General features: G+C 47.4%; 1 protein-coding gene across 1 annotated transcript; it reads left to right on the top strand.

The window, feature by feature from the left end:
* Positions 1 to 3,000: 3,000 nt before the first annotated feature.
* Positions 3,001 to 11,664, top strand: ADAMTS1 (ADAM metallopeptidase with thrombospondin type 1 motif 1). Its single transcript, XM_017650808.3, has 9 exons — positions 3,001 to 4,192; positions 5,740 to 6,086; positions 6,436 to 6,568; positions 6,938 to 7,105; positions 7,525 to 7,811; positions 8,047 to 8,233; positions 8,324 to 8,499; positions 9,355 to 9,530; positions 9,702 to 11,664. Exons 1-9 carry the CDS (start codon positions 3,520 to 3,522, stop codon positions 10,399 to 10,401), a joined length of 2,847 nt encoding a protein of 948 aa, XP_017506297.2. The 5' UTR covers positions 3,001 to 3,519; the 3' UTR covers positions 10,402 to 11,664.
* Positions 11,665 to 11,931: the final 267 nt, after the last annotated feature.

The raw sequence follows: 11,931 nt of genomic DNA, 5'->3' as shown, positions 1-11,931 counted from the left end.
TATTTGTAAATACACCTTTATGCTATACCTACATATTTGTGTCATACCACAAATGTCTGAAGAGTTCTGGTCTTAAAAATAAAAAAGTCATAGATTAAATGTTCTTCTGAGCACGGATGGAGTTTTTCAAGCTTAGTAATTGGCAACTCCTACATCCACGCCTCTGTTGAAGCGATTAAAAGAGAATCATTTCCCAGAACTACAGGTGCACAACAGATTGGAGTCATTATGCAAAAGAACAGAAATCTGGAGAGAAACCCAGTGAATAAAAAAGCCATGTTCCTGGCCATTCTTTTGTGTTCAGTTCTGTTTTTTTCAGCTCTATTCGTATATATAACATGAAATATGCAAAAGTTATAATGGATTTGAAATAAACCATTCAAGATTAGAAATGTATCCCTTGAATTAAACAAACTTCCGATAAGAATGCCCTGAAGGCAGAAATGGACTAAAGGCCAAACTAGCATTAACATATTTTAAAAGCTAAAGTTTACGTAGGAGAGTTGACAGTTTGGAATGCATTACATGATTTTTTAGAAAATTGTACATTTTCTGCAGGTCTTCTGAATTTCCCAGTCTGTCCCAATTCAAGGGAATCACATTTAACCTTATTGATGTGGCAAGAAGCTCTCAGTTCCTGGGCCGCCTCAAATATCTGAAATCTCCATCTCAAAGCCAAGTCTGAGGTGCCAGCTGCTGATCACCATATATTGATTCCAGAGCTCTGTTCTAAGCAAGTGGTTTGAAAACGTATTGATGGCTTTGCCATCATGTTTTCATGATACCAGAGTCAATAGCTTGTTAAGTGCAAAGTGACTTCTCTTCAAATATTCTCCCAAGTATCTCAATTTTATTATAGCTAGAAAGAACAAAATAAATTGAAATCATTAAAAAACAGAACGTTAGAAAACTGCTATAACAGAGAAGGGAGATGTAAAAAAAAAAATAGAAGACTGGAAACCAAACTGAGGACAGGGATGTCTGTATGTTCTGTATGTTAGGCACTTGTGAAGCGGACAGAAGTAAACGACTCATTTCAAAGATGAACAAAAAATTCAGCTAGACAGTGGAGACTGGGATCACACATGAATGTGTGTGTCAATACTAAACCTGAAAAAATAGAACGGGGTCAGAGAGGGCTGCGTTCGGAAGGGAGACTGTGTGGAAGGAAGTAGGCAGAAATTCAGCACCAAATGTTAGACGGTGGGCCAGTGGAAGAGCAAAGAAAAGACAAAAATGGTACTCGAGCTACCTTAAGCTGTAGTTAAAATATATGTAATGCTTGCGTTGGTCGTTCACCATTTAATAACTGCACCGACCTTAGGAAAGGGCAGTTCCACTTAAGAAAGCATCCATTCCTAAGTGTGTGGGAGTCAGGGGGTGCAAGGACACGAGCCCTTGCAAGAGTGAAGCCTTTTTGCTTACTCTGTGCCATTCTTTGTTATTTGATCTTTCGTAAAGATGCGAAAGCCATGTTTTGTTTTTGTTTTTCAAGTGGTCAATCTAGAACTCTGAGAGCAAAGAGGACGCTGAGGAGTGTTCCTGAAAGCCTAAGCTGCAAGAAAGACGCACTGGCGGACCGAAAGGGGCGCTTCTGGCTGGGATCGAATGAAGTCGGGAAGGGCTGGGAGGAATGAGGAAAGGGCCAAAGAGATAAATGTGGTGAAGCCTGCAGGGCGGGCGCGGCGAGGCCGAGACCGGGCAGGGCTGGGAAGTGGGGGCGCGGGCGTGAGGGACACGGGTCTGCCCGGGGATTGCGGCGGTCGTTCTCAGCATTGTCCCCGCGGTTTTCCGCCTGTGGAAGCATTATGAAACATTTCCTTCCTCTGTGTCACTGAGCCCCTCCCTCTTTTTCGATGGAAGAGCTGCTCAGCTTTCTCTTAGGAACCGAGAGGTGGAAAGGCTCAGCTTTTGTCGCCTTCGTAGCATGTATGCCGCCTTTCCCCTAAGCGGCGGGGAGAGGAGGGACGGGTCGGGAAGGAAGCTGACTTCCTAATTTACGCACCGAACCCTTTCTAGCCCCAGCCATCCCGCTGGACCCTGGGTGGAAAAGTGGGGTTCCTTGATATTTCTGGCAGCCTGGCCAACGTCCTATTAGGTGGAAGAAGGAGAACTGGGAGGGAGTTGATTATTTCTCCAATGAAGAAGAAAAACCGAAATTCCCTCCCCGGGCTCTAGGAACTGCACCGCGTTTCAGATCACCTATTCCGGAAGTGTGAACCCGGGTCCCCACAGAGAACTCTCCATGGCAGGGGAGTGGAAGGGAGAGGAGTAAAGGTCAGTGCAAACGCATGGTAAAATCAGGAGCCTGGGAAGTGTCTCCTGGCCCCCTCACTAGGCATGCTTTCTAGGGAGGCGCTGACCCAACCACGTTTTCCCGGAGAAGAGCTGGAGCAACGAGAGCACGCTGCAGCAAACCGACCTGTGGGCAGGCCCGAGAGATGGAGATGGGGTGGGGTACTTTTCTAGAAAGGGCAGCCCTGGCTCGTCTCCCAGATTGGGGAGGAGGGGGCTACGGGGAGAGGGATAAGAGAGGCAGGCGGCCCAGGGACAGCTCCCAGACAGAGAAATCTTGGAGAAGGATTTGGCTCTCCACCCCAATCATCCCTTCTGGGAACGGCTACCCAGCTCTCGAACTGCGCTCCGGCACTAAAGGGGCGGCGAGAAGGGAGGGTGGTCGGGGAAGTCCGTGGGGCGGGGTGAGAGGGGAGGCCAGGTGGAAGGGAGTACCTTCTCCCTTAAGCAGCCCCAGACGTACAAAGTGCAGGTCACAGCGCCCCTCCTGCGTCTTCCGCCCCCAGACTGACTAGTCTGTGGCGCCAAGCCAGCGCCGAGGCCGCCCCAACCCCCGCCCGGGCCTGCGGCGCAGAGCGCGGTTTAGCACCGACTGAGTTTTAGGGGGCGGTGTCTTCGGGATGGAACCGCTGCCAAGAGGGAGGAGGGAGGGGGGAGGGGAAGTGGAGACATAGTTTGAGACTATAAAAGGGCATTCTGAGTTGCCCGGTTCTTGCACTCGCTGGGAAGCGGCTTCAAGCTGGTGGCCGCTGCGAAGCTAGGGCGCGCAGTGGGGACAAGAGGACAGAGCTCTGCGCAAAGCGAGCGGCCAACGCGGAGGTCGAAGAGGGGCTCCAGGCACCGATCCTCACGTTTCCTGTTGCCCGTTGCCCCCTGCCCCAGAGGCGTTCCAGGGCGCTTCTTGTCCCCTCGGCAGCCACCCCGCCAGCGCCTGCGGCGCGGTGCTTCCAACTCTGCGCTAGAAGAAAAACTTCCCGCGCTCCAGCAGAACTGCAGCGCCTCCTCCTAAGTGACTCCTGGAGCTCTGTGGTCGGCTCTGCGCCCTTTCAAAGAATAATAGTAACTGTTAATTTTAACAGTCAGGAGCGAAGCCAGCTAGGCTCTGCGTTCACGACCAGAACAATAGCCAACTCGCTCGGTGCGCTGAGGTGCACGGTGCCTCCCGGGGCTCGGTTGCAGCGAGCTGTCCCCTTGGGGTTCCGAAGGCGTACGGCAGGCGGCGACATGGGGAACGCAGAGCTGGAGCGGCGGTCTCGAAGCTTCCAGTCTGCCCCCTCGCTGCTGCTGCTCGCGGTGGCAGTGGCGCTGCTGGTCACACCCGGTGCGCGCGGGCGCCCAGCGGAGGAAGACGAAGAGCTGGTGATGCCAGCACTTGAGCGCGCCTCGGGGCAAACGACCACTCACCTCCGCTTGGACGCCTTCGGCCGGCACCTGCGCTTGGAGCTGCAGCCCGACCGCGACTTCCTGGCTCCCGGCTTCACGCTCCAGACGGTGGGGCGCAGACTCGGGCCCGACGCGCAGCGTCCGGACCCTGCGGGCGACTTGGTGCACTGCTTCTACTCCGGCACCGTGAACGGCGACCCCAACTCGGCCGCTGCTCTCAGCCTCTGCGAGGGTGTGCGCGGCGCCTTCTACCTGCAGGGCGAGGAGTACTTCGTCCAGCCCGCGCCCGCAGCCGCCACAGTGCGCCTCGCCCCCGCCGCCGCCGGGGAGGAGCCGCCGGCGCGGCCCCAGTTCCATCTCCTGCGGCGGAGACGGCGGGGCGGCGGTGGCGCCAAGTGCGGGGTTATGGACGAGGAGATTCAGCCCGCTAGGGGCGCGGGGTCGGAGAACGAAGACGCCGGGGTGGAGTGGCTGCCGCGGGACTGGGCGCCGCAGCGCGCCGGACAGCCAACAGGTATCTGCCCCAGAAGAGCTGCTCTCTCCTGTCTCTCCTTTCATCCCCTTTCCCCTCTTTCTCTGTGCGGCTTGAGGGTAGCATCTTATTTTGTCTGCGGATAGGTGGAGAGTTGGAGGAATGTAGCTTGTAGTTTGGGTTGGTGAGCCAATGAAATTCTGCTAGACGTTTTCCCGAATAATGAATGCTCAGGAGAGGGTAAATCGACGATTTTCTACTAAAGAGAAGCGTTTCGAACGGGAAGGGAGAGTTGGTAACCCAGCTCCTTCCACCTTAGTTCATTGTGAGCCTGTGCGCCCACTTTCCATACTGTTAATCTTTTTTTTCTTTTCAACCATTGTGCATGTGTTTAGTCGAGTTGCAACTTTGCTCTTAGTTTTGTAACCGCCGCCTATGTGCATTCCCTGCCTCCAGAAGAGGGAGGAGTGGAGGGTTGGTGACCTGGAAATGTGTACCCAGAGAGGCTGGACAGCTGCGCTGCCATCTCTGTCCCCGTACCCCTTTAAGAGGCTAACCCCGACCGGCTGGAGGCGGCTGTGGGGCCCCTCAGCGGAACCTGTTCGGGAGGTCTTTGCCCGGCTCGCCCCGCCTCTCCGCGCCTCCCACCAGGCCTCCCAGTTTGCGCTCCCTCTCGCGGCCATAATTCGGCTCTCAAGCCCTGTTGAATGTTAGTCACCGCTTGATCCTTGCTGTCCCACCTTCGTCTTGCTCTCTCTGTTGTGTGCAATACATCTAGTTCTTTTCATTCGATCATTTTGGTGCCTGTTTCTTCCCTCAACTTTACCTCGTCTGGTTTTAGAATTTTCCTCTTTGCCCCTGTACATCTGCTCCTGGAAGCAGTTACATACATGGTCAGAGCGAGGTTAGGACTTTCTGGGAGCTGAGTCTCAGGAGTCAGAGGGCTCTTTTCCAAAAAATCCACCGTGGCCCCATGGCCCGAGACAGGAATTTATTTCCCTGGGGCGGTGGGAGTGGGGCAATAGGCTGCTGGGCAGAGTGGGTGGTCCTTGTGCCCGGATTTGGCAAGAGCAGAGCACCCCAGGGACCCCCTGGAATGAGAGAGCAGAGCAGTGCAAGCTGAGATTCCTTCAGGCCCTGCCCCTTGGCAGAGGCCCCAGCCCTGCCCTGGGCCTTCCACGTGGAGCCCGATGATCTCATTCAGGATTTGAGTCCCGGCCTGTGAAAGAGTGACTCAGGGTGCTTGCCTCCTGCCCTTGCTCCAAGTTTTTACTACAGCTGGGTGGGATGATGTGCACCCTGCCTTGTTCAAATTGTAGGACTTTAAAGAGGAAAAAAGAAATTTTGCTCACACACACAAAACGAACAAACAAAAAGCCTGATCCTGAGGAGCACAGGGCCTCTTTATTTAAAGTAAAAGAGAAAACTTTTAAAAATAACGTTTTCTGTGAGAAGAGATACAAATAATTTTGTTCCAGGTTTATTTTTGTTCTATTTGCTTTGACTGGTTAGACTTTCCTTACATACCCTGAGAAGGTAACTATTCTTGGCTAGACTGCCCCTGAGCAAAGGCTCTTGTTTCTTTACAGGAGCTGGAAGCAAAAGAAAGAAGCGATTTGTGTCCAGCCCCCGTTATGTGGAAACTATGCTCGTGGCAGACCAGTCAATGGCAGAGTTCCATGGCAGTGGTCTTAAGCACTACCTGCTCACCCTGTTCTCGGTGGCGGCCAGGTTGTACAAACACCCCAGCATTCGAAATTCAGTTAGCCTGGTGGCAGTAAAGATCTTGGTCATCTATGAGGAACAGAAGGGGCCAGAAGTGACTTCCAACGCTGCGCTCAGTCTGCGGAACTTCTGCAGCTGGCAAAAGCAGCACAACCCGCCCAGTGACCGGGACGGGGGCCACTATGACACCGCGATTCTCTTCACCCGGCAGGTAAGAGGCAGACAATACTGCTGATGAAAGCATCCTCTTGGAACTCAGCTTTGTAACAAAAAAATGTATACGAGGCATTTCAGCAGTGTTTTGGCACTCACAATTTTTTCATTGGTTAACATGGCTAATCTTGCTTATTTCCTCAGTAATTTTCATATTTCAAATTTCACAGTCTTATTTGAATAACGTTAGGGAGAATCTTAATTAAAGTCACACAAAATACTCCTAAAAGGACAGACAGCTCACCAGCAATGCATGTAGATGCTCCAAAACATAGGGGAAAATATCCCCCACCAAAAAGTTTGATGCTCTGACTCTATTCATGAGGACACGTTTTCACTCCCTGTAGGACCTGTGTGGGGCTCAGACATGTGATACTCTTGGGATGGCTGATGTTGGAACTATATGTGATCCCAGCAGAAGCTGCTCAGTCATAGAAGATGATGGCTTACAAGCTGCCTTCACCACAGCACATGAATTAGGTAAGCCCGTTTCAGAGTAAGAGTGAAGCCCAATTCACAAATTCAAACTGGTAAACCATATACTAATTTAAGAAACAGAATATGCAGGTTATATTCCTTTTTAGGTGCCTGGGCTCCCTTGAAACTGCAGAAAATATCTTTCCACTATTCTAAACATGGTCCTCTTTATTAGAATTCAAAGTAAGATCGTTGGAGCTATAGACACCTGGAAATTTACATGTTTGCTTATATCCTGTGAAAAGTAGACATTGTCTCCAAAATACATTTCTTCCTCTATGGAAATATCACTTTGAGACAAATGAATCCCTGTTGGTAAAAAAATAATGCAAATAACCTGTATTTTAATGTGGGTTTCGGATTACTTCCTAGGGCACGTGTTTAACATGCCACATGATGACGCAAAGCAGTGTGCCAGCATTAATGGTGTCCACCGGGATTCCCACATGATGGCGTCAATGCTCTCCAATTTGGACCGCAGCCAGCCGTGGTCCCCTTGCAGTGCCTACATGATCACGTCATTTCTGGATAATGGTCATGGTGAGATCCTCAAGCTACTCTTCCCCATGTAGGGTTCAAGCTAAACCAACTCTTTCTTTTTTATTGTTCTTTTATTTTCCCTCTTTTCAAAATTACTTTCATTACCAAGGACATATGTTTTTAGATCTTAATTCCCAATAAAATTTGTGCTTTTGGGCTGAGTACCTCCCCAAGCACATCAGTTTGAATTTTTAGTAGAGCAATAACTCCCGGTCATTGTTAATTCAGGAAAACTCACTCCATTGAGGATAACATCTTAATAATGATTTAAATCTCTCTGGCACTTTCCCCAAAAGCTCTGTAGTTTTCAAATCATTTGCTATATATTCTTTCTTATGATAAATGTTTTCTGCAACTGATCTACCCATTGGATGCTTTCATTTACTGTTAACTAATAGCAGTGGCATTTTTCTTGGCAGGAGAATGTTTAATGGACAAACCCCAGAGCCCCATACAACTCCCCTCTGATCTCCCTGGGACCTTGTATGATGCCAACCGACAATGCCAGTTTACATTTGGGGATGAGTCCAAACACTGCCCAGATGCAGCCAGCACATGCATGACCCTCTGGTGCACGGGCACCTCAGGCGGGTTGCTTGTGTGCCAAACCAAACACTTCCCATGGGCAGATGGCACCAGCTGTGGAGAAGGGAAATGGTGTATCAACGGCAAGTGTGTGAACAAGACTGACAAGAAGCATTTTGATGTGAGTTTTTCCACTGCAACGCATACACACTTATTTAAAATTTGGAATTGAGAGGAGCAAAGTGATCCAAACATTTGATTCCACATCAAACACCCCATCTGTGTCCTCTCAAGGCGACTCAAGATCCAGACACATTATTTTTATAGTTGATTCTTTGTCTCATATCTTTCTCTTCTATTTCCTAAAAAGTTTCTATAGGGAATTCTAACGCTGATGATTTGTGATCCCCTTTTAGACTCCTGTTCATGGAAGCTGGGGGCCGTGGGGACCCTGGGGAGACTGTTCGAGAACCTGTGGTGGAGGAGTTCAGTATACAATGAGGGAGTGTGACAACCCAGTGCCCAAGAATGGAGGGAAGTACTGTGAAGGCAAGCGTGTGCGCTACAGGTCATGTAACATCGAGGACTGTCCAGATAATGATGGTGAGTAGGGGTGGAGTGAGAAGGATGTGCCTGCAAACAGGCAGCTAAGGATTGAAAACTAATAATGTCATCATTTCTTTATCTTTGCAGGAAAAACCTTTAGAGAGGAGCAATGTGAAGCACACAATGAGTTCTCCAAAGCATCCTTTGGGAGCGGGCCTGCAGTGGAGTGGACACCCAAGTATGCGGGCGTCTCCCCAAAGGACAGGTGCAAGCTCATCTGTCAAGCCAAAGGTATTGGCTACTTCTTCGTTTTGCAGCCCAAGGTAATTATTTTTATACTGGCTTTTTGCCTAAAAACCCAGGGCCTTGCTTGCTGTCTTCTCGTGAAAGCTATAATACACTTTCTCTACTTTCTTTGTCACCATTGGCAGTTGCCTGCTTCCATGTTATCTTCAGTTGTGAAGGAAGCTTGAATCCAGCACTTAACAATTCTTGCAATTGTTTATTATTATTCTCATATACAAAGACAAGCCCTTTCCTTCTGGTTAGATAAGCTATATTTTACCAATCAGTGATGGTGCAAAATAGCTTAAGGACGGTCTGAAGTACTTGCTACTAGACAGCCAGCAGTAGAGTGTATGCACTGACTCACAACAGTGGAAGTCTGAGCACTGGTGATTCTTGTGTTGAGGATATGTATTGAACTAGCAAAAGCATCATTTCTGAGGGCATAAATCTGGCTCTGAGGTAGAAAACGATTGAATTCAGTTGAGATTGTCATATGTCATTATCACTGCAAGCTATGAAAATATATCCCAGTTGCAGGTTCAACATATGAGTGACTTACTCAGCACTTACTATGTCCACTATTATTCTGGGTATTGAGGCCATCTATAGCAGTAAGCAAATTGACCAAGAGCTCTCTTTCTTCGACCTCAGCTAGAAGTGAGGTAATAAACAAATCATCAAAATATATATAATTTATTCAGATGTCTACATACATTGTGAGAAAAAAGTCAAAGAGAAGGACAGACTGTGACATCTATACAGGACTATTTTAATTACAATGCTCAAGAAAGCAGAGACGTCTTGTTAATGAGGAAACATTCACGATCATCATAGCATCACCTCTTTCCCTGGTGATGTGTGACGCTGGATACGTGTTCTTCCTTCTCTAGGTGGTAGATGGTACACCATGTAGCCCAGATTCCACCTCTGTCTGTGTGCAAGGACAGTGTGTAAAAGCTGGTTGTGATCGCATCATAGACTCCAAAAAGAAGTTTGATAAGTGTGGTATTTGTGGAGGAAATGGATCCACATGCAAGAAAATATCGGGATCCGTTACTAGTGCAAAGTAAGTTTTAAAATGCCATACTCCCAAAGATCTTATCATTTAGATATATGTAGCTCTCTACAGGTCTGATAAAAATTATGTGCTAAATGATCACCATGTTTTCAAGCTAAGTAACATAATTAGCCAGTGAATGAGAGGTCTCATTTTTATATCTGTTCTTCTTGCCTGCAGACCTGGATATCATGATATTGTCACAATTCCAACTGGAGCCACAAATATTGAAGTGAAACAACGGAATCAGAGAGGATCCAAGAATAACGGAAGCTATCTTGCCATCAAAGCTGCTGATGGCACATACATCCTGAATGGTGACTTCACTTTGTCCACTTTAGAGCAAGACATTACATACAAAGGTAGTGTCTTGAGGTACAGTGGCTCCTCTGCAGCCTTGGAAAGAATTCGCAGCTTTAGCCCTCTCAAAGAGCCCTTAACCATCCAGGTGCTCACTGTGGGCAATGCCCTTCGACCTAAAATTAAATACACCTATTTCGTGAAGAAGAAGAAGGAGTCTTTCAATGCCATCCCTACTTTCTCAGAATGGGTCATTGAGGAGTGGGGCGAGTGCTCCAAGTCCTGTGGACTGGGTTGGCAGAGAAGGTTGGTGGAGTGCCGGGACATCAACGGGCAGCCTGCCTCAGAGTGTGCGAAGGAAGTGAAGCCAGCCAGCACCAGACCCTGCGCGGACCTGCCCTGCCCCCACTGGCAGGTGGGGGATTGGTCATCGTGCTCCAAGACTTGCGGGAAGGGTTACAAAAAGAGAACCTTGCAGTGTCTGTCCCACGATGGCGGGGTGCTGTCTCCCGACAGCTGCGATCTTTTGAAGAAACCTAAACATTACATAGACTTTTGCACCATGGCAGAATGCAGTTAAGCAGGTTGGTGTTGAGGGAAAGAGGAGGTGTGGAAGGGCTGATGCACTGAAATCAAGAAGGCTGGAGGAACCCAGTGTGCCTTGTCGGTGACCAACGCGGTGTATCAGTGAGTTGGGAGTGTAGAGGTAGGCAGGAAGGAAGTTAGCGCCTCAGAATATCCTGCCATTTGCAGATTTGATAGGATTATTAATCTCTGAACAATGATAGAGCCCGGTTAAAGCCCCAGGCCATTATTATTCCTGTTGTTACATCTCTGACTTCAAAGTTTAAAAACACTAGAAACAATTGTCAAAGTAAATTTAAGGAATACTACAATCCTTGTTTTGTGGTACTGATTAAATACTTTGTATCATGCATGTTGGAAAGTGAAAAGCAGGAGAAAGATGAGATTTTTAGTTTTAAGACTTGGCTTACTTTACCTCACTAACAATGGAGGGAGGAGGGACTACAAACAGGATCTTTGACTAGCCCTGTTTATGGCTGCTATGGTTTCAGAGAATGTATGTGCCATCCTGTCTACTAAGAACTAAGAATTCAAGATTGTCCAGCATGAGAGAAATGCGTAGCAGTGTCCTATCACTCCATCTTTACTTTCTTTGCCATATTGTTTCTTTGTGAATTCATTCTGACAAACAATTCCATGTATTTGTAAAAAGGTATTAAGTATACAAAGGGAAAAAAGCAGCGATGTATCAGATACTGTAACAACTAGAGGAGGCACCTCGAGCCTACCTCCTCCCTTTCTTTTCCTTCATATGTAAGCCTGCTTTTGGAATGTGGATGTGGAAAAACAGTTTGTGTCTCCAGAAAGTAAAATCACACACAAAAAAGGATCTAATGCCAGAACAAGAATGGGGTGTGCAGAACAGGGTCCCCAGTGTTTGGGGACTCTGAGATCACTTGTCTCTCAGTGGGGAGGCTACTGAGGGGTAGCAGGTCCATCCCCAGCAGCTGGTCCAACAGTCATATCCTGGTGAATGTCTGTTCAGCTCTTCTACTATGAAAGAGAATATGACTTTTTCCATATGTATATAGTAAAATATGTTGCTATAAATTCTATATACTTTATAAGTATCGGTTTGTGTGTTCCTTCTAAGAAGGACTATAGTTTGTAATAAATGCCTATAATAACATATTTATTTTTATACATTTCTTTCTAATGATAAAACCTTTAAGTTATATCACTTTTGTAAAAGGACATATAAGAATAGAGTATTTATACAATATATGTTACTAGAAATAATAAAAGGACAATTTTTGAACCTGTGTGTCTATTTTTTTCTAGTGGGAATTAGTTCCTGGGAAGGAAATCTCCAATAGAAACATTGAATTTGAAGACTGAATGTTATTACATTTTTTTGGAAATGAGATTTCATTCTAATGAAATGTATTTTATGTGTTCTTGGTGCATGTGGTTACAGCCAAAAAAGGAATCTTTTATATCTTTGGTAGATAGGTTTGTTACTAATATAATATATACCAATGCTTGGTAAACTTTTTCTGTAAAGAGCCAGATAGTAAATATTTTC

The sequence above is a fragment of the Manis javanica genome, chromosome 3 (assembly GCF_040802235.1).
Source record: "Manis javanica isolate MJ-LG chromosome 3, MJ_LKY, whole genome shotgun sequence".
NCBI lineage: Eukaryota > Metazoa > Chordata > Mammalia > Pholidota > Manidae > Manis > Manis javanica.
Note: the sequence above shows the minus strand (reverse complement) of the source record. Positions and strands in the feature narration are given on the sequence as shown.